The sequence below is a fragment of the Gossypium hirsutum genome, chromosome A07 (assembly GCF_007990345.1).
Source record: "Gossypium hirsutum isolate 1008001.06 chromosome A07, Gossypium_hirsutum_v2.1, whole genome shotgun sequence".
NCBI classification, from domain to species: Eukaryota; Viridiplantae; Streptophyta; class Magnoliopsida; order Malvales; family Malvaceae; genus Gossypium; species Gossypium hirsutum.
The window spans coordinates 96,892,017-96,915,281 of NC_053430.1; the positions used below are offsets into that span (position 1 = coordinate 96,892,017).

Genomic DNA, 23,265 nt, shown 5'->3' on the forward strand with positions numbered 1-23,265 from the left:
GAGGCCATTACTCTGTTAGGTTAATATATGTCATAACTATCTCTGCTCTTAGTAAATTTAAAATTTAGTTTTTTAAAATTTAGTTTTATACTTTTACTTGTTGCAGATTCAACAGCTCGTTAGTCGAACAAAAAAACTATTTTAACTTTTAAATTTTTTTTATATAATATTATGGGTAATGCAATTTAAACTTATAACAAACAAGTGTTTGACAAAAATTTTAATTACCATCCCGTTAAGTCAAAACACCTAAGTTATTTTATATTTTGATATAAATATATATAATATTCCTTAAATTTTCATATTAACTTTTTATTTCACGTTTAATTTTTTTTAATTTTTTAAGACTACAATTTTATCTGTTACTTAACCCATTACTGCTGTTAATCCAAATTTTAAAACTAAAAGCTTATTATTGATCACCAATATTAGAAAATAATTTTCTTTTCCATTATTTTATAATTAGAAAAGAGTTAAACTTTTAAATAAACCTAGATAAGGTGATTAAAAAGTAATTTATGTAACATATTTATAAAAATTAAAAAAAAATCAAATGTGATTTTAGTTAAAATGGTAAAATTAAATTTATAAATGTAATGACATCTCAAGGTTCAAATATTTCATCATACACATGTATTTTTCTTTATATAAAAATTATAAAAAGAAACAATACTACTTCAGCTAGGCTGAAATGAGAAGAATTGTCATTCTACCTGCAACTGTAAGTGATGGAACCGATTGCAATAGCTATCAATCCGCAATATGATCGCCATTGACAGAAAACATTACGGCATGCTCACATGCGCTGTGCCCGCTTACAAGGAATGTCGAGTCCACAAACATTCCTACTCTCCATGTAGAACCATTGCATGTATACATAGTGTTATGTACAATGTCCGGGATCGTGGACTAAGTGGAGATAAGATAGTTAAGTTGAATTAGCCTACCGATCTGTCTTCTAGACATTGTAGAATAATAGTTTCCGACTTTAAGTTCTATCTCAAAGTCCAGGCATGCATGCTGCCCGTCAAAGACACCTATCAACTGGCAGTATCTTCATTAACTTAGCAAGGTCGTACGACTTGAAGTCCTTCCCATAACACAAGCTTAAATCCAAGGCAGTTTTCCCATCCTAAAATGCAGCAACAATCATCAAATTTATCTAATGCTATGTTACTCTGGTTTTTTTCATGTTATTTGACATATATGGAGGGTATCTCCATACTAATGTCTAGATCTACATTAAATATAAGTGTCAAACACGATTACTTCAAGAAAAATGAACAAAAAGAATAAGTATTTCTAAGTTTTTCCTAAAAATATGTGTCCTGAACAAGTACTTTAAAAAACAAAGAACTAATAAACATAGGATCTTCCTGCATCCTCAAACAAATATTCAACAATGGACATGGAAGAGAAAATAGATGAGTTTTCATTTTTACTATATTGGTTACCTTGTTTTTTCGGGTCTTATCTGCACCATTGATCAACAAAATTTTTGCTATATCTCTATTTCTACTTTGAACAGCAACATGCAATGGGGTCCATCCATCCTGTAAGAAGGGGTTACAAAATAACTAAGAAGCAAAGCTACAAGAAAGATAAAATACGGGTCAAGAAAGTTTAAGAGCAACTCACTCGATCAGCAACATTGACATCAACATCGTACTTCAGCAATAATTTGACAGTTTGCAAAGCACCAACATGAACTGCGTAATGAAGTGGGGTAGCACCATCCTGATATCAGGATAAACAGATGAATTCAAGTTAATTATGTGTAAGAATGGAACAAGCAGTAACAGGTTTATGATAGGAAAATGTCACCTCACCTTATCTTGGACATGCGGATTTGCACCTTTTCGTAAGAGATGACTGATTACAGCCTCCCTTTTACCAATAATTGCCTTATGAAGAGCAGTGTGACCATCCTGTCTGATCATATCAAAATTAGATTTTGTATTCTCTAAACTGGCAAACCGAAAATTTAGATATGAATAAGATTTACCTTATCCACCTCATCGATGTTTAGCCCATCTTCAAGTAGCTTATCCATAGAATGTATCTGCAATGATAGCGCAAGAGTTTGAAGTGGCTTCCATTTGTCCTGGATATCCGGGTCAAAAAAAGCTAAATAATCAGTCCATAAGAAACGAATTTATGAAATTAAAATTATTACATAACGGAACAAGATGGAAAGTAATAGAAATTACAGTAGAGATCCTTCTCAGGTTAGGAGAGGCATTCTGCTGCAGAATTGCTTTTTCTTCAGGTCCCAAAAGCTGCTCAACCTCTGCAAATTATCGAACATCCTTATGTAGTTCACTTTGCTAAAGATAATATATATGAAAAGTACATAAAAAATAGTTATATAACAAGGATATCTGACAAATACAATGATGAAGACAACTAGTGCAAATGAATTAAAGGTATAACTCCACATTTTCCTGGAAAATAATGCAGAAATTGGCTTATGGTCAATTATATTAGTTTGAAGACCTAAGAGTCAAGTTGCAACATAAGACATCAACCAACTAGACACCAACTGGTTTTATATGCAGATTATTAATTAAGACAAATATTATACCTTAACATTCAAAGGGAAAAAATCAAATTGATAATAAGAAATATACCATCTTGCAGTTGTTTTCAGATTCGTGAAAGACAAAAACACTATACATTTCCATATCCAACACAAAGGATAGAAAGAAAAAGTTTCCCTTGCGATTTTACCAGACAAGAACCCTCTTATTCATCTTACACAAGGACAATATAATGCCTATGTAACTCGGACTCAGGTGTAAGTATTGGAGATGAGTACGGTATATTCAATTTCCATGCATTTAAAGGGTCCTTAGAGGATCATACCCTAATACCGATAATGCATACTTTCCCTCATGTGTAGCTAGAAAACACGTTACCTGAAAACTATCATCTAATCTAATAAGTTACTAACCAGTAGCTCGCAATATCAAATTAATTATGAAAACAATCTAGATTCCCATCTAAAATCTAACAGGAAACATAAGTATTTATAGAAGTAAGTTCCTCTCCAATCAAAACACAAACCTTTGACAAGATCTTCCTCATACTGATTCATTGTATGGTTATCAACAACCCCAACACGATTTCCTTGTTGAAAATCAGACCCATCATTCTGTTCCACTTCTTCTTTTTCATCATCATCATCATCCTCATCATCATATTCACTTCCACTTCCATCATCTGGGTCTTCCCAGATTCCTTGATGGGTATTTAAAGAAGTGGTCGAAGAACTTGAATTAACCACAAAAGGCCTTGAAAAGGTTCTACCTGAACTGCCCAAACTCTATAAAGGATTCGGAAAATCATCTTGTCAGATTTGATAATAACTTACTCAAACAATATTAAAGAACCTGCCATTAAGAATATCGACTGAAATATAGTTGTGCAGTTAAACAGATGTATAATTAGCTTTTCCTGTTTTGTTTTTGGTCAGGAATAATACAAAGCAATCATGTGAAATGTTCAGTGACATATGAATGAACAGTTCAAAGGGAATAAATTTGCAGACAAATATTCATGTAACCGTAGATAAAGTTTCAAGCAAAACTAGTAAAATGAAACCAATTTTTGCTTAATTTCAAGAAATCAAATTCTACATAATAAGTAATAGAAAGATGCAGCCCTAGTAAAGGTTCTTTAATGTCTATGAAAAACAATACATATTCCAGAATTCAATGACAAATATCTTCATCCATAGATAAATATTAAAGAACAAGTCCTAAAGAAGCTATGTTACTACTTAAGTTCAAAAGCCAGCATTAGCTAAAGCAACATTTGACAAATATAACAACAATTCTTCATTACTTGCTCAGAAACCAGTAACAAAATTGAACTTTAACATAATTATAAGTGACAAATAGAACTTAGAACATAAAACTTACATCACTCAACCAACAAAATTCCAGTACATCAAAAGAGGGGCTTAAATAGTTTACATTCAGTTTTCCTTTTACGAGACCAAAATAACATTAAGCTACCATAAACAGTATTGAAAAGTAAAAAACCCATACCTGGAAGTACATTCTGAGAGTGGATGAAGGAGAGACAGGAAGAGTTGCTGCTTCTTCTTCAGCAGAGTTCAGTTTCCAAGTCACACAAACAGTTTTTCTCTTTTTGAAGAATAAGGCTAAGTTTTTGGAAGAAAAGGTGCAAACTTTGGTCTGAAAATGGGTAGAGTCTGGATAAAAGGAGAAGCTTTTGTGAGTGTTGAAATGGGTATTGGGGATTAAGTGTAAAGGAAATGAAAATGGCGAGTAAGTTGCCATTTTTTTGTGCTATCCGAATTCGGAAGACGATGAGAGGGTTTTGATTTTGATTATGCTTTTTGTTGGGCCTTTTTCTCTCCATTGGAAAAAGGGTATTACTCTGGTCAGTGTCCATGTTTGGGCCAAAATTTTGGTATGAATTGGACAAGGGCCATCCTTTCTTTCTAGTCTCTAACACATTAACCATTCAATCCTCTGCAGCCTTTTTATTTTTGAAACCAAATTGGCATTTTGATTTTGTATGTGAAAGTAATATATAAAAACAAGTTAACAGTGTCTCTAAAACAACCAACAACCCAACATCCCCATATTCAGTTAGAAAGGTCAAATGCAATTCAACAAGCATTTGGTTTATCATTATAATTTATGGCATATTTTTACAAAAAATTATTGAAGTTTTTAAAGGATTTTTAGCTGCAGTTCATTGTAAACAAATTGTGTAAGAATCAAGCTGTGATCAAAAGTTCCCTTACTGAGAAATTTGATCTTTAAAGAAAGTTTATTTTTACTAAAAGCATCATGAAGGTCTTTATACTAAAAGTCAGATTATATTTTTCTTCTCTTCTAAAAAAAAGGACAAATTTATCTCGTTCAAAAAGTATATTGGTCTTTCCTATTAAAACTTCATCTATTTGTATTATTAAAAATCAGTGTAGCTAATGAGATAACCATACAATGATCGTGACATGATATTATACATGTTGATGTACAAAAATTAATTTTTAATAATAAAAATAAATTATTTTTTAATTAAATGATCAGTTTGCTTTATGATTTAACATATAGTGACTAATTTACTAATTTTTCTTCCAATAAATTAATAGAAAGAGTAAATGAATTCTTTTTTCAATATTTTCTAAACCGAGAGCCCGTGTGTATGCCTCTCTTAGAAATGTTCAAAGGTTTATTAAAAAAAGAGAGAGGGGGGCATGGTCAAAACATGGGAAAGCTAAGCCATGATTTACACATCCAGCACTTTAGTCATCCCCATCTGCTAGAGCTAACAAATATTCAAGCCCTTAACCTCAACCCATGTTCAGCCTGCAAGCGCCAATCCTCTGGATGGATGTACACTTGCAGACCCTGCAACTTCACCCTCCACACTTCATGCAGTCAACTGCCTCATTTGATCATTCATCCAGCCCATCCCGGCCACTCCCTCAGCGTCCTTCCGGCACCAGCTTACCCTGTTGGGTATTTCAACTGTGATGCTTGTGGTCGACGGGGCAATGGATTCAACTACCATTGTAACCAGTGTGACTTTGATATCCACTCCGTTTGTGCTTCTAAGCCATTGTCTATCCACTGCCATTCCCATCCTTGCCAGCTTCAACTCTTCTTTTACCCTCCTTATCAAACCAAAGGTTTCTCTTGTGATGTCTGCCACCAGATCGGGTCGACAGCAATATAAATAGAGAGTTAAGATTTGGGTATCGCAACCACACCAGCTCAAACTTATATAGTAATTCCAAAAGGGCCTTTGATTGGCACTTGAACAGCTCAAATTTCATTTTTATAAACACTTCCAGCTTTTCCACCTGCTATTTAATATTAATCTTCTCTATCAGTTTAACAACAATCTTCAGTCCCATTCCTTTTTCTTCTTCCTCCTCCTCCTCCTCCTCCTCTTCCTATTCGATTGTAAAAGGTTGATATTTTGTCATCTCCTGAGGTGATGTAGATAAAACCCAGAATGCCGAAACACTGAAACTAATAAATTTACATATAGGCCAAAAGCCATTGCTTGAGAGTTTCTTTTTTCCTCTTTCTCTGTCTGTTGCCCTGTTTTTGTGTTATTGGTGGTTAAATTTCAGTATATAAAATAACACAAATCAAAGGCCCTTTTGGAATTGCTTGAGAGCTTCTTTTTTCCTCTTTCTCTGTCTGTTGCTCTGTTTTTGTGTTATTTTATATACTGAAATTTAACCACCAATAACACAAAAACAGGGCAACAAACAGAGAAAGAGGAAAAAAGAAACTCTCAAGCAATGGCTTTTGGCCTATATGTAAATTTATTAGTTTCAGTGTTTCGGCAGTCTGGGTTTGATCTACATCACCTCATGAAGTGACAAAATATCAACCTTTTACAATCGAATAGGAAGAGGAGGAGGAGGAAGAAGAAAAAGAAGAAAAAGGAATGGGATTGAAGATTGTTGTTAAGCTGATAGAGAAGATTAATAATAAATAGCAGGTGGAAAAGCTGGAAGTGTTAATAAAAATGAAATTTGAGCTGTTCAAGTGCCAATCAAAGGCCCTTTTGGAATTACTATATAAGTTTGAGCTGGTGTGGTTGTCATACCCAACTCTAACTCTCTATATATATTGCTTTCGAGTCTCTCAACTGCATTCGCTTCCTTTCTTTTCAAAAAATAAAATAATTATTTTATATACTGAAAGCTAAGTTTGTTAATTCCTTTAATAATTTATCATGCCACGTCATTGAGACAATTGTTACACATGTTTCACTTGTTGCCTTGCCAACTGTAATAATAAATTTTCTTTCCAACTGTAAAAATTAAAAGTACCTAAATCCTAATTTTTATATTTGAATGAAAATCATTTTTTCATCGTATTTTTAACCTTCAAAACCATTTAAAACCCCAAACACCATTGAAAACGAAGGCCTTAGTGGTGTTGTGCGTCACTTGCATGGGATTCAAGATGAATTGCTTTTCTGTTGTTTCTAGGTTTTAAAGTAGTTACATATTTAGTACTTACAATTGTTTTTTTTAAAAAAAAAAAACAACTTAAAACTATCGTGGACTATGTCATTCTACACACTTAAAGCCCCAAACACTATTAATAACCAAGGCCTAAAAACACATTTAAACCCCAAACACTATTAAAAACGAAGGCCTTATGCAATTGCTTTTAGAGAACTTTTTATTATGTGTTGTGCACTTGTGTCTTAGAATAGGCATGAGAGGGATCATAACTCAGCCTTAGGGTTTTCCCAAATATACTGGAATTTTAATCATCAAAAGCCAGCTCTATTTATTTTACAAGTCTCAAAATGGTTTCGGGTTTTTTCAATGAAATGTGATAACACCTCCAAATCTGTCCATAACGTCTAGGCCGAGTTTGGAGTATTACATTTGGTGATATCAGATCCTAGGTTCAAAACTTGAGCTGTGATTTTTGGGTTCAAATTTGTATGAAAATGTTTTGAACAAATTGTATTTCTGATTAATTCTGAGAAATGAGTGTATGAAAATTCTGAGTCTCCGGCGTCGATCCTGTAAATACTTCTTGTTTAGCTATACTCTGTAGTTTAGAAAGACACTGTAATAATATAATCACTCTACTTTAGCTAAATACTATAATAACGCTGTAGAAGTTTTGATAAAATTTTCAACATAAGACTTCTAATAACAAACTTCAACTGATTCAAAAAATTCTGAAATTGTAGATAATATAAACATAATGAGCGCGCGCGAAAACCATAGACGAGGTACCTGTGGGCGTGGTGGGCGCCGAAGAGGAGCTTGAGTTGAGCCATCTTCGATGGACATTATGCCCATTTTAAATATGAGCGAGATTGTTGCGATACCTACTATTGAGACTGAGTCTCGGGCTCAAACTATTGGGGACGACGCACTGTCCCAAGCTATGTTAAGAATGTAGGAGAGGGTAACTGGGGCCCATATTGAATCTAATAGCCGTAGGTCAATAACTGAGTGAATCCGGTCAAATGGGGCTGAATTATTTAGGGGCGTTGCCTCGACTGTGGCCAAATATTGGTTGGAGGCCACTGAGAGGATCATGAATGATCTAAACTACACTCCCGAGCAGGAATTGAAGGGTGCGATTTCTTTGCTTTGCAATGAAGCATATCAATGGTGGCAAACTGTTGAGTAAGGCACCCAACTAGAATAGGTGACTTGGACCTTTTTTCGTAACGCCTCCAAAATAAATATGTGGGGGCGAGATATATTGAGGCTCATAGGCTAGAGTTTATTGAGATAACTTAGGGGATAGATCTATGGTCGAGTATGAGGCCTTTTTCGAATCCTTAATTTTGGGATCAATAGAGATATACGACTTTGTCTTCCACCTATGTTCCTCCTCATTCTACTCTAGCCTTTACCCTTTTTTTTTATCGCAAATTTTTAAATCACCAAAGTAACTTTTAATCTATTATTTTTAATTAAAATAAAAAAATAAAATTGCTTAGAAAACTCTCTATATAAAGTAAACTATTCGTATCTTTTTATTTTATTTTATTCTTTGTATATTTTTAATAACTAAATATTGAATACCTTTCAAGTAATTAAAATACATTATTTATAAAATTAATGATACATATAATATTTTGGAAACTTAAATATAATAATAAATTAACATTTAAATAATTTAATATAATGATACATAAAATATAAATTAATTTGATTTTTATATCTCTTTTAAATAATTAATTAAATAAGAATATTTTGATAAATTTTCTCCAACTCTAAAAATTAAAAGTACTTAAATCTCCTTTTTTATATTTGAATGAAAATCGTATTTTTAACCATCAAAATCAGTATTCTTCATTGTTTCTACGATAAAAAAAAAAAACACATTTAAAATCCCAAACTCCATTGAAAACGAAGGCCTTAGTGGTGTTGTGCGTCACTTGCATGGGAATTCAAGACGAATTGTTTTTTTTTTCTTTTAAAAAAATAGCTTAAAATTATTGTGGACTTTATCATTCTACACATTTAAAACCCCAAATACTATTTAAAACGAAGGCTTAAAAACACATTTCAAACCCCAAACACTGTTAAAAACGAAGGCCTTTAGAGAACTTTTTATTATGTGTCTTAGAATAGGCATGAGAGGGATCATAACTCAGCCTTAGGGTTCGTTTAGTAGTGTTTAGAAAAAATAATAATTTTAGTTTCAAAAATACTTTTAAAAGAAAAATTGTACTAAACAAATTTTTTAAAAATATTTTTTAAAAGCATTTTTGAAAAGGAGAAACTAAAATTTTTAGTTTTTCCTCTTCTAAAAGTATTTTTGGTACTTAATTACTTTTTTACCTCTCTAATAACAAAGGACTTTTTTTTCTTGGTGTTTAATTATAAATGTGTTAAAATTATTAATTAAAAATAAAAAATATCTTTTAAAATAATACAAATGTGTTAATATCTAATTATAAATATTTAATTGTTATATTTTAAATATTTTAAATATAGTTTATATAATCTAATTAAAATTTATAAATAATTAATGTTTATTACTCAAAAATATTTAAAATTTATATTTCATATATTAAAATATTAACAACAAGTTATACTAATTTTTTTTATATTCTTATTAAAATATAATAATATTAACTAATTTGAACATTGCATATTTGTTACTTGATAATAATATGTCTAAAATGAATATTTTATTTCTCAAAAGAACTTTTTAACAGTAATGCTAAATACTCAAATCTTAAACTAAACTTTTCAAAAACACTTCTCAAAAACACTTTTTCACAGCACCTTTCAAAAGCCCACTAACTAATTCTCCGCATTCTATAGACCCATTAAGGGGATAGATGCTGGCCACGAATTTTAAAGCTACTCCATACTCAGGACGAGAATTGAACTCTAGACTACTGATTAAGGTAGGAGAGACCCTTACCATTTATTATATGTTATTTATAAATATACTCATACGTTTTAAATTCGGGGATATGCATATGATAAAATTTTTAATATATTTTAAATTTTCTAAAAAAATTATTAAATTATTAAACCGTGGCAAAAGAAACGAACTACAATAAATAATTCACCCAGCAACTACTACCGTAGTTAAAGGAAGACTTTTGAACTAATCCACCTTTTTTTTTTCTAATTATAAAAATTGTGTTTCATTAAAAAAAATAGTTTTCTATACGAGAATATAAAAGAAAAAAAATTGTTATTAGTCTCTGCATTATACATAAGGTATGTATTTAATTTTTATACTTAAGTTTGATTATTTTTAGTCTTTATATTTTAATTTCAATCATGACAAAATAATAGCTATTGAATTCATTAAGTTTTGTTATTTTAAAATCTGATGTGACAAATTCTATAACCGAATTAATACTTCTTCCATTAATAACAATATCAGTTGGTTTTTCAAAAAAAAAAAAATTGATGTGACAAATATATTATCACATATGAAATATTATATTAGCTTACTGTTTTTCATATATTACTCACAAAAAAAGACAATTAAAACAGTTATCGTTTGCGTTAATATTGAAATTTCAAAAATTTTAAAAAGTATAGTAACTAAGAATGATTCGATTGGATAACATTGATTAGATCTACAACCTTACTCATAGTATATGACTATTAGCAAAATGTAACCAAATAGACTTAACTATTACTATTTGATTTAGGACTAAAATGTCAAAATTCGAAAATTATAGGAACTAAAATTGACCGAAGACAAAAATCAAAATTTATTGGACTAAATTCAAAAATGAACCAAATTGTAGGTATATTGAGGTGGGTGTGGGTGCCATCATCTCACAAAGCAAATTCAACTAAAATGATGAGTTGATTGATAATTTCAGTAATTAACAACCAAGCTTATATTTAATATAAAAAATCAAGTTTTAAATAAAACGAGCATAATTATAGGAAAAGAAAATTAATAAAAGGTGTATACACATTCAACTTTTTGTTAAAAAATTAGATTATGTTTTTGTATTTTATTTGTCATAATTATTCTTTATTTATATAAAAATAAATAAGTTGAAGTTGAGTTTATGGGCATGGCAGGCAAGTTGCAAAACCATTGGCAGTTGCAGAAATAAGAAACTTGTCTTTCACATCAAACAAAAGATTTTCAACCCTTCAATACATGGCCTTAATGGCAAAATAAAGGATTATGCATTAAAAAGAAAAGAAACTTCTGAATGTTATTATTTTCTTCCTGTCTTGTGAATTCGCGATGATCATCCAGGTTTCAGACCATGATCAAGAATTCCCAAACATGCCACTCAAAAGAGAAGACCCAACATCAACCATTGATGCAGAAGAAGAAGAAGAGTTATTATCACCACCATTGTTGGAATCATCACCACCACCCATCAAACTCTGCACCAAATTCTGACCGACTTGTTGAGCTGCTCCTTCTACAAACCCTTGAACCGCAACTCCCATCAAACCATTCCCGGCCGCTGCTCCATTGTTTTGGTATTGATAGTTCATTGGTGCACCTCCATTTCTGTACTGCAAATTGTTTTGAGCTGACCCTGGAAACGAATCCCATGCTTGAAACTGAACATTTCCTTGTCTGGTTGTGCCTTTATATATGTTTGCAGCAGTGTTAACACAACTCATATGGACATCAAATTCACAAATACTACACCGATAAAGCCAATGATTCGACCCGATCTGGTGGCAGACATCACAAGAGAAACCTTTGGTTTGATAAGGAGGGTAAAAGAAGAGTTGAAGCTGGCAAGGATGGGAATGGCAGTGGATAGACAGTGGCTTAGAAGCACATACGGAGTGGATATCAAAGTCACACTGGTTACAATGGTAGTTGAATCCATGGCCCCGTTGACCACAAGCATCACAGTTGAAATACCCAACAGGGTATGCTGGTGCCAGAAGGAGGCTGAGGGAGTGGCCGGGATGGGCTGGATGAGTGATCAAATGAGGCAGTTGACTGCATGAAGTGTGGAGGGTGAAGTTGCAGGGTCTGCAAGTGTACATCCATCCGGAGGATTGGAGATTGCAGGCTGAACATGGGTTGAGGTTAAGGGCTTGAATATTTGTTAGCTCTAGCAGATGGGGATGACTAAAGTGCTGGATGTGTAAATCATGGCTTAGCTTTCCCATGTTTCGACCATGGAAGAGAAAGACTGAAAGTAAATGAAGGGTTTCTCCATTGATTTTTTAGCTCAATAAAGAGACGAGGTGGTTGACTTTCATTGGCATATGATGAAGTCAATGGAACGCGTCCCCCCCCCCCTCTTTTTTAATAAACCTTTGAACATTTCTAAGAGAGGCATACCCACGGGCTCTCGGTTTAGAAAATATTGAAAAAACAATTCATTTACTCTTTCTATTAAAATTAGTAAATTAGTAAATTAGTCCCTATATGTTAAATCATAGAGCAAATTGATCATTTAATTAAAAATTAATTCATTTCTATTATTAAAAATTAGTTCCTGTACATTAATATGTACACATATCATGCCACGATTATTGTATAGTTATCTCATCAGCTACACTGATTTTTAATACTACAAATAGATGAAGTTCTAATAGAAAGGACTAATATGCTCTTTGAACTAATGTACATAGACAAATTTGCCCATTTTTTGAGGAGAGGAGAAAAATGCAATCTGACACTAAGTAACGAGACCTCCATGATACTTTTACCCATAATACCTCATTTGGTTACTAGTGTAGTGACATGAGTAAAAGATTTATTTATTAATTATGTATTACATTAGTTAAATATAGAATAAAGATTAGTTAATACAAATTTGAACTTGAAAATAGAAAAATAAAGAAAAACTCTTGTAAAAAATAAGACATTTTCAAAATAAGACAATAAATTCCTTCTCTTTTCTTAAAACGAGTCATGTGAGTGGCTAAAAATTACCAATTGAAATTAGTTTATTACTAACTTATGTATTAAAACACAATGAATAAATAAGACTCCTACCAAGCTTAGCATTTGTGTTTTATGTAAAATCTAAAAAAAATACACATAATATTTGAACCTAAGTGATAAGTGCTAAAAGTAACATGTTTTAATGTCATTCTTAATGGATTTTTGGGTGATTATTCATTGTTAATTGTGAATTTTATGCTCATAATCCTTTATATGCATGTTTTGATGCTTAATAGAGCAATTGTCGAAAAGACTAGATAACATTAAAAACTAATAGAAAGATGAATGGTTACTTTAGTTGGAAGAATTGTCGAAATCCCGAAAAACCCATGTGAAGAAGATGATGAAATCTATGGAATTTTAAGTTGTTTTCTTGAAGGTTTATGAAGATTTAATGCTTTGGGAATGATAGAAATCAATTGAATTAAGGTTTGAAAAACAAAAAGTGGAACTGAGAAGCTTTGGGAGCAAGGGATGGCTAAAGCATGAAGATGGAGAAGACTAACATGAAAATACAGCTATAAATGGGGTTTTTAGGTTGGATTTTAAAATCTGGTCTAATTCTTAGAAACCCTAAGTTTTGACTTTTTTACAAACCAGTCATATTTTCAAAATTAAAGGTATTTAAAACTCATTTTTAAAAATTGATTTAATTTTCTAAAAACCATAGTAAAAAACATTACCGAGAAATCATGTTGTGAAATTCCAAACACTCTAAGGCTAAAATCCCTAAAATACTCTTAAAACTTCTAGGCCCTATTTTGGAGTTTTACAAAAAATCCTACTATCGGTGTCACATGACCGTGTGGAACATATGGTCTTAGTTGTTTAGGCCGTGTGGGCCACACGCACGTATGGGCCCAATTTTTGAAATTTTACCCTAGGACCGTATTTGTCGTGCTCAACAAATTTAGCCTTTCCGTAAGGTCCGTATGTTATAAATATGTCTATAAATCATGATTTCTAATGCTCTGTCTCTGTAAAATGTGACTTATGAATGCATGAGATGTATGTTATATGAATAGTATGATGTGTTAATGCTAATATGATCTGAATCTGATGTATATAACATGTATGTCATACACTAATTTTGCATGTGCATTGGGATGGGATTATGATTGCGAAGAAAGTTTTGGCAATTTAATCTATTTGCCTTATCTGGTGGCTCAGTCATGTATATTTATTTTTGGCGAGTTACCGCGTATTGTCCTTGCAGCTAGACTGTAATTTTTCTAAAAAGCGACATACGATCACTTAGTGGTGTGTGGGGTTGGATGGGTATTTAGAACCCTAGTTGATGTGTAGGGATGGTTAGAGATAGTGTGTAGCGGATAAGGGTAGGATCTGATCTGTATCTGTTATGCATTTGTCTCTGTATCTATTTATGAAATATATCCGAATGGTATCTGAGTGTGTAATTGCTACATTATTTAATGAACCATGTTTTGCTAATTTATTGTTTGAATTAAGTTACACACTGAGCTCGTAAGCTCACTTTCTATTTGTCTACTCTTAGGTAATTCAAAGACATAGGAAAGATCGATGCGACAGAAGCTCGGTTATATACATTGTTGTTGCCTTCTTTTTAATCCGTTTTATTCGGTGGACTGTTTATAAACTTTTGGGACTGTTTTTTGTAATTCTGGATTTTATTTTCCGTTTTAAATTGTTTTAATGTTTTTAGATCATATTAATTCTATCTGCATAATGTTGAATTTTCAAAACCAAATCATGTTTTCTAAAATTTTATTTAATTAAGGACTTTCGCTGCAAGCCTAAGGGGTTTTATAAGTATTTATCCACTAAGTTTAATGAAACAATTAGGAAAGTATTTTCCCAAATATATTAGAATTTTAATCATCAAAAGCCAGCACTATTTATTTCACAAGTCTCAAAATGGTTTCGGGATTTTCAAATGAAATGTGATAACACCATCAGATCTGTCCATAACGTCTAGGCCGAGTTCGGGGTGTTACATTTGGTGGTATCAGATCTTAGGTTCAAAACTTGGGTTGTGATTTTTGAGTTCAAATTTTTTATGAAAGTGTTTTGAACAAATTGTATTTCTAATTAATTCTGAGAAATGAATGTATGAAAATTTTAAGTCTCCGGCGTCGATCCTGTGAGTACTTCTTGTGTAGCTATACTCTGTAGCTTAGAAAGATACTGTAATGATATAATTACTCTACTTTATCTAAATACTATAATAACTCTGTAAAAGTTTTGATAAAACTTTAGACATAAGACTTCTAATAACAAACTTCAACTGATTCAAAAAATTCTGAAATTGTAGATAATATAAGCATAAATAGTACGAGCGAAAACCATAGACGAGGTCTCCGTGGGCATGGTGAGCGCCGAAGAGGAGCTCGAGTTGAGCCATCTTCGATGGGCACTATGCCCATTTTAAATACGATTGAGACTGTTGGGACGCATACTGTTGAGACTGAGTCTCGAGCTTAGACTACTGGGGACGATGCATTGTCCCAAGTTATGTTAAGAATGTTTGAGAGGGTAACTGGGGCCCATACTGGATCTAGAAGTCGTAGGTCAATAATTGAGTGAATCCAGTCAAATGGGGTTGAATTAGTTAAGGGCGTCGTTGGGGTCGCCTCGATTGTGGCCAAATACTTGTTGGAGGCCACTGAGAGGATCATGAATGATCTAGACTACATCCTCAAGCAGGAATTGAAGGGTGTGGTTTCTTTGCTTCACGATGAAGCATATCAATGTTGGCAAACTATTGAGTAAGGCACCCAACTAGAATATGTGACTTGGACCTTTTTTCATAACGCCTTCTAGAATAAATATGTGAGGGTGAGATATATTGAGGCTCGTAGGCTTGAGTTTAATGAGATAACTTAAGGGGATAGATTTATGGTCGAGTATGAGGCCGGATTCTTAAGATTGAACAAGTATGCTCGAAGTATGACTGAGAATGATTATGAGAAGAGTGTCTGTTATGATAACAGACTGAGATATGACATAAAAGTTCTAGTAGCTCCACAGTAGGAGCGAGTCTTCGAAACTTTGGTAGAGAAGGCAAATATTATGGGAGAGATTAAGTGCATGAAGCGCAAAAAGAGGTATAAGGAAAGGGGCCAGAATAAGTCTAAGAGGGATACAGATTTTTCTAGCTCTATTAGCAGCTTAAGAAACGAGTCAATGTTGATAGGCCTCTGTAGGTTGAGGCACCGATTACTTTTGCTGGGATTCAATTGTGTGGGGACTGTGGTAGGCGCCATTCGGGCAAGTGTTAGAGGAGGTTGGGAGCTTATCTAGGATGCGGGTCTATAGAGCTCCGCATTAGGGATTGTCTGCTTCAGGTTGATCAGGTACAAGCTCTAGCTTTGGGTTTGGTTTAGTTTCAAAGGGTGGTTCAGTAGTCATCTAGGGGCCATGGTCAGGTCGTATGTGGTAATGGTATGGGTAGAGGACAGAAAGCACTAGGCAAATGTGTTAATTAGATTGAAGCGAGACAACCTACTTTGGTTTATGCAGTAAGGCGTTGCGAGGATAGAGATGCCGCTGATGTGATAGTCGATACATTTTATATTTTTTTATATTTGGCATTTTGCATTGATTAACATTGGTTCATCTCACTCATACATAGCTAGTACTATTTCTGTTAATCTAGGAATTCCTGTTGAGAGTAATTCTAGTGAGATTTTTGTAATTAGTCCATTGGGTCAGCCAGTGCGAGTTAATAAAATTTATAGGAGGTGTTCGTTGGAGATATAATGTGTTACGTTTCTGGCTAATCTGATGGAGTTACCATTCGAAGAGTTTGATCTGATACTGGGTATGGACTGGCTTGTAGAGCATCAAGTCAGTTTAGATTGTGCTATAAAGAGAATAACTCTGAGATTTGAGTGCGTTTCCGTAGGGAGCACTAGTTCTTTTCCTGAAAAAGAAAAATGGAATTATGAGGATGTGTGTGGATTACCGCTAGTTGAATAAATTGATAGTAAAGAATAAGTACCCACTTTCAAGTATTGATGACTTCTTCGATCAGTTTCGTGGGGCATTTGTATTTTCGAAGATTAATCTTCATTCTGGGTATCATCAGTTAAAGGTTAAAGAGGCGATGTGCATAGACCGCCTTTAGGACTCATTATGGGCACTACGAGTTCCTTGACATGCCATTTGGTTTGATGAATGCTTAGGTTGTGCATGGATCACATGAATTGGGTTTTTCAGTCATATTTGGATCAGTTGGTCATGGTTTTCATCAACGATGTTCTGGTATAGTCTAAATCTAAGGTGGATCATGATGAGCATCTTTGACTGGTTCTGCAAATACTCTAGGAGAAAAAGCTCTACGCTAAGTTGAGAAAGTTTGAGTTTTGGTTAAGGGAGGTCACTTTTGGGACATGTGGCTTTTTTTGAGGGTATCCTTATAGACCCTAAAAATATTGAGCCTATTCTTGAATGGAAACAACCTAGGAATGTCTCTGAAATATGAAATTTTCTCGATTTATTAGAGATTTGTTAAGGGGTTCTCACTAATGACAACTCTCTTGACCAAATTGTTACGTAAGAATGTGTCGTTTATGTGGATTGATGAGCAACCATCGAGCTTTGAAAAGCTCAAATCTGTTTTGACTCAAACACCTATTTTGATACAGCCTAAATTTGGTAAAGAGTTTGTTGTGTACAGTGATGCTTCTCACATTGGGTTGGGTTGTGTTTTGATGCAGAGTGGTAAAGTAGTGGCTTACGCATCTCGACAACTTAAGTCACATGAAGGGAACTATCCTACACACGATCTTGAGTTGGCTGCGGTAGTCTTCGCTTTGAAAATCTTGAGGCATTATCTGTATGGTGGAAGGTGTATCATCCACACTGATCATAATAGCCTCCAGTATCTTCTTACTCAGAAGGAGTTGCATAGTAGGCAACGTAGATGGATTGAGTTGCTTAACGACTACGATTGCACCATTGAGTATCATCTTGGTAAGACCAATGTTGTGGTCGATGCTCTTATTCGTTGATCAATGTCTGATTTGAGAGTGATGTTTGCACACCTAAGTCTATTTGATAAAGGTAGTCTGTTAGTCGAATTGCATGTCAATCCAACTTGTATTGATCAGATTCGGGATAAGCAGTTAGTGGATGATTATCTGATTCTTCAATTTCAATAGATTAAAGAGGGTAGGGCATCTAATTTTGTGATGACTAGTGAGGGTGTTTTGGGTTTCAGAGGTTAGGTTTGTGTTCCTAATGATTTCAAGTTGAGGCAATCCATATTACATGAAGCGTATAGTAGCCCTTATGTTATGCATCCCGGTGGAAATAAGATGTGCTAAGATCTCCAAGAGTTATACTGGTAGCCTGGTTTGAAATGAAAGGTAATTGCTTTTGTTTCTCGTTGTTTGACGTGCCAACAAGTTAAGGCTAAGCACCAACTGCCTTCGGGTTTACTTTAACCTTTAAGATTCCTCTTTGGAAATGGAAGTGTGTGACTATGGACTTTGTTAGCGGGTTGCCCTTGACACTCACTAGGAATGATTTTGTTTGGGTCATTGTGGATTGTTTGACCAAATCTACTCATTTTCTTCCTGTTAGGATCGATTATTCTCTACAAAAATTGGCTAAATTGTACATTTTTGAGCTTGTTAGACTTTATGGGGTTTCGATCTTGATTATCTTTGATAAATACCCTTTATTTACGTCTCGATTTTGGAAGAAACTGTATGAGGCTTTGGGTACTTGGTTGGACTTCAATACTGCATTTTATCCTCAGATTAATGGCCAATCTGAGAGAGTGCAGAGTTGTGTTATCGACTTCCATAGTAGTTGGGAGGAGTTTCTGCCATTGGTTGAGTTTGTATATAATAACAGCTTTCTGTCCAGTATTCAGATGGCACCTTATAAAGCTCTATATGATCGTAAATGTCGCACCCTTTTGTGTTGGACTGAGTTAGGTGAGAAATGGATTTTGGGTCCTAATTTAGTTTATGATATTGATGATAAGGTTTAACTGATTTGGGATGGTCTTAAGGTAACTTTTGATAGATAAAAATCTTACACAAATTTGAAAATGAGAGATAGTGAGTTTGTTGTGGGAGATCAGGTTTTCCTTAAGGTATCTCCATGGAAGAAGGTCCTTCGGTTAGGACGTAAGAGGAAGTTGAGCTCTAGGTTTATTGGGCCTTATCAGATTCTGAAACAAGTTGAGTCGGTCACCTATCTGTTAGAGTTACCTTTAGAGTTAGATAGTATTCACAACGTGTTCCACGTCTCTATGTTGAGGTGGTTTTGGTCTGATCCAGCTCATGTTGTATTTGTTGAGGAAATTGAGGTAAGACTGGATTTGACTTTTAAGTAGGAGCCGGTTCAGATTCTGGATCAAGAGGTTAAGGTCTTGAGGAGAAATACCATTCTATTAGTTAAGGTTCTATGGTGGAATCATGGTATAGAGGAAGCCACTTGGGAACCTAAGGACTCGATTCGACAACAATACCCACATCTGTTTGAATTAGGTAAATTTTGTGGTCGAAATTTCTTTCAGGGGGAGAGTTGTAACGCCCCAAAATTTTAAGTTTATGAATTGTTTGTGTTGGTCAAGTAATTTAATCTAGTTCAGTGGGTTAGAGTTGTGCTTGTGTGTGTGAGGTCTCTAGTTCGAGTCCCGTTATGTCTAAAGCAAAATATACTTTTATTTTTTATTTTTATTTTTCATTGTGGGCCATCTTAGTATTGATTTGCTGAATAAGTTTAAATTGTTAGTACTTAGATAGGATATTTAAGAGTTGATTGGATTTAATAATATTTATCTTGGTTAAAAAAAAGAGAAATTATCTCAAAACCTTCCTTGCTTGTCGTCCCATGTTCCCACCTTTTTTATATGTTTCTTTTGATTTTTAACTCTTTGAAACTGCCAAGAAATTTCGTTCAGTCATTGTTTCTGTTCCCTGTTACTTTTCCATTTTTTCTCTTATTGTTTCTTTATCATAATTTTTTAGGAGATTGTGCCTTTTCCTTGATTCTCCTTGATTTTGTTAAATTGATTATTGGCCTTTGTATTGCCATCGACATTATGGTTTCGTGGTCTTGAGTAGGGGAGAGTAGTGCTTCGCAGTGTAAATACTATTGTCTGTATCTTCTGTATTTTATTCAATTAATATCATTTCCGCATGCAAGGTGGGTGAGTTTAATGATATGATAATCCATATTCTAATTGATTCGATAAATCTAATAACTAAAGGTTGTGGTTTGCATGACGTATTTCCAGCAAGTTAGTAGTTTCGGAGGACTGTTGTCTTCGTCTAGGTAAGTGATCGAACACTTAAAAAGTTAATTTTCAGTTTAGTAATACTTATGTTAGCATTTTTGACAGAATGAGATACTTGGAAAATTAGTAAATTGTTTCCAAATTAGTTGTTTAAAATGGTTCTGGAAATCTTGTGGTTGAATTTGTATAAGAAATTATCCAAGTGTGTGTCTGGAATCCGTAAAAACAATGAACAACAGAAAGTCGAAAACCCCACTGTCGGCATCACATGGTCATGTGTCAGGCAATGTGCTAGGCTTTGTACCAGACTATGTAAATCACATGGTCTTGGTTGTCTAGGGTATGTGGGCCACACGAGCATGTGCAGGCCATGTCTAATGATGTGTGGGCCACACAAACGTATGGGCTCAATTTCTAAAAATTTACCCTTAGGCCATATTTGTCATGTGCAACAAATTTAGCCTTTTCGTAGGGTCCGTATGGTATAAATATTTCTATTAATCATGATTTCTGATGCTCTGGCTCTGATAAATATGATTTACGAACGCATGAGATGTTTGTTATATGAATAGTATGATGTGTTAATGCTAATATGATCTAAATTTGATGTGTATAAGATGTATTCCATACACACATTTGATATCTGTTTAATTTTGCATGTGCATTGGGGAGGGATTATGATTACGGAAGAAGTTTTGGTAATTTAATCTATCTGCCTTATCTTGTAACACCCTAAACTTGGCCTAGATGTTATGACCAGATTTTGAGGAATTACATCAACTTGTTTAAAATTTTTTGTTTTAATCAAACTCTGAGTGCGTTTCAAAACATAAAATTTGGCAAAACCCTCACAAACATTTAGAAATACTTAAGTTTAGAATCAATTATTTCAAACCCTGAATTTGATTTCAAAAGCATGTTTTGAAATTAACAATTTTGGCAAATCTTTTCCACCTTTAAGGCAACATACGTTAAAACTATTTGTTTATTTTTAGAAAAACACTTATGAGGTTATTAATTTTGCAACGGTAAATTTTCAAAGTTTCAAATTTGAACACTAAATTTTAAATTGTTAACCTGTGTGGTTTTGCAGTTACGGTGTTAAAATTCCAGAAAACAAGAAAACAAAACAAAAACCAAAAACAAAGCTCAAAACAAATTATTAACTAAGAAAACCGCCATATTTAAATTAACTAAAAAAATAATTTGAGCTTCCGTATGCCGACCAGTCCTAAGTCAGAAGTTTACCTGAAAATTTAGAGATTAAACAAAGGGGTGAGCTATAAAACTTAGTGTGTAACAAACTCAAACCAAGAACTCAAATAACACAACCAACAATTCGTAGAATCGCAGAGAATTACATAACGATCATTTGAGCAAAACTTGGAATGCGTGCTTACGCCAATGCAATATTTTTCAGAAAACGTAATGCAGGTTTTTATTCAAAAAATATCCTACCTAACTCCGCTACACACCAAATAGAGTTATTCAGAACTCGTTCATCCAATCACACCAACATAATAATTGTGGTCCATGCCACCAAAGATTGCAGTTAAAACTGCCAAATTTGATATATGTGGACAAACCACTATATTGTAACTAAGCTACCAGAACAACATATGTGTGGTCGAGCCACCATAAATGCAGACAAGTTGGTAGACAAAAATATGGATAAACCACCAGATAAAGCAAATCATTAAATTGTCAAAACTTCCTCCGTACCATAATATCTCAACCCCATGCAATGTGACATGGCATGCATAAACTGAAACAGTGATAAGCATGTTGAACATGCATTCATATTCTTAACAAGAACCAATAAGCATGTGATTTCATGCTTTGCAAATAGATATATCAGAATTACAAATCACCTTAACTAGAAAACCATAATGTCAAATACATGGTGATAAAGTAGATTCATAAATACAAATTAACATAATCGTACATCATACACACATATACAAACATAGCGAATCAGGACATACCATCAGAACTATCAGTATCAGATCATACAAATATATTTCACATATCTTAAACATATTAACACAGAAGCATATTAACATATATCTTGTTTCCAAGCCTTAATTAAGCAATATGGGCCCTATGGAAAGTTTAAAAATGAATTTCAAAGTCAAACAAGCCTAGGTGAAAATTTTTAAAAAATGACCCCACAAGGCCCAATTAGTTAGCCCATGTGGACCACATGACCTTACACACGCTTATGTGGCCCACACGACCCAATTGACCCAGACTGTGTGGCTTCGACAGTCCAGTTTTTGGCTTTCCATTGTTTACTTTTTTTTTGAGTTTTTCGATACACACCTGGTCGTTTTTCGATACTAACACCCCAGAAAAGATTTAAAAACCTAAAATCGACATTTAGAATGAACAATTTAGGAACAAAACACTAAATCCAATCTACTAATTTGGTACAACCCCCTAACCTTAGGCCTTAACAAACTGAAGATCATCCTTTCGGGCATTCGACTACTTACCCAGACAGTAGCAGCAACCTTAATAACCCTTAGTTCACTGGAAGGCTATTAGTTATAGAAACATCACCTAAACCAAAGGTTTCAAAGAAAACAAAATTGCGTTACACAAAGAAAATAGCAAATTTACTACACAATTGCGAAAACTCCACAAAATACGAGTCCTTACACAAATTCCTTACCACTCACCATCAGGATTGTTAAAAAAACAAGTGATGAAATTGATCCTTGCCAAGACAGATTGGAAAAAAAAGGTAGCTAAAACGATGGAATAATGATTGTTAACAACAATAGAATAGCGGAAACTTACAGGAGCAAAAATGGAAAAAAAACTAAGTAGTAAGTTTTTGGGGAAAAAAAACAATGGAACTGTAGAACTAAGGAGAGTGGGAGAGAGTGGAGAGATTTTAAGAGTATTTTTGGGAAATTTTTAAAAATAAAAAATTTCAAAAACTACCCACTACCCCTACTAGATCTGATTAATTAACCATTTAGATTTTACCTTTAGAATTCAAAATAGAAAAAAAAATTCTACTATGCACATATAGGGACTCGAGCACAAGATCAGAAGGTAAGTTAATACCTTATCACTGAACCAACAAATTCATTCTATTATTAATTGTGCGAAAAT

General features: G+C 33.6%; 2 protein-coding genes across 3 annotated transcripts; both read right to left on the reverse strand.

The window, feature by feature from the left end:
* Window positions 1-559: 559 nt before the first annotated feature.
* Window positions 560-4,373, reverse strand: LOC107955578 (ankyrin repeat domain-containing protein EMB506, chloroplastic). 2 transcript variants are annotated; one of them, XR_001700023.2, is made up of 9 exons: window positions 4,053-4,356; window positions 3,067-3,325; window positions 2,211-2,290; window positions 2,006-2,104; window positions 1,830-1,928; window positions 1,639-1,737; window positions 1,455-1,553; window positions 948-1,132; window positions 560-845 (listed from the first exon to the last, which is right to left on the reverse strand). XR_001700023.2 is itself a non-coding variant. In XM_016891368.2 (8 exons), exons 1-8 carry the CDS (start codon window positions 4,305-4,307, stop codon window positions 1,028-1,030), a joined length of 1,095 nt encoding a protein of 364 aa, XP_016746857.1. In that variant the 5' UTR covers window positions 4,308-4,373; the 3' UTR covers window positions 560-1,027. The 2 variants fall into 2 exon arrangements, 1 of the variants encoding a protein (XP_016746857.1); XM_016891368.2 differs by having other exon boundaries at window positions 560-1,132; window positions 4,053-4,373.
* A 6,703-nt stretch (window positions 4,374-11,076) lies between these two features.
* On the reverse strand, window positions 11,077-12,242 carry LOC107955579 (uncharacterized). The gene has a single exon (XM_016891369.2). It carries the CDS (start codon window positions 12,119-12,121, stop codon window positions 11,252-11,254), a length of 870 nt encoding a protein of 289 aa, XP_016746858.1. The 5' UTR covers window positions 12,122-12,242; the 3' UTR covers window positions 11,077-11,251.
* Window positions 12,243-23,265: the final 11,023 nt, after the last annotated feature.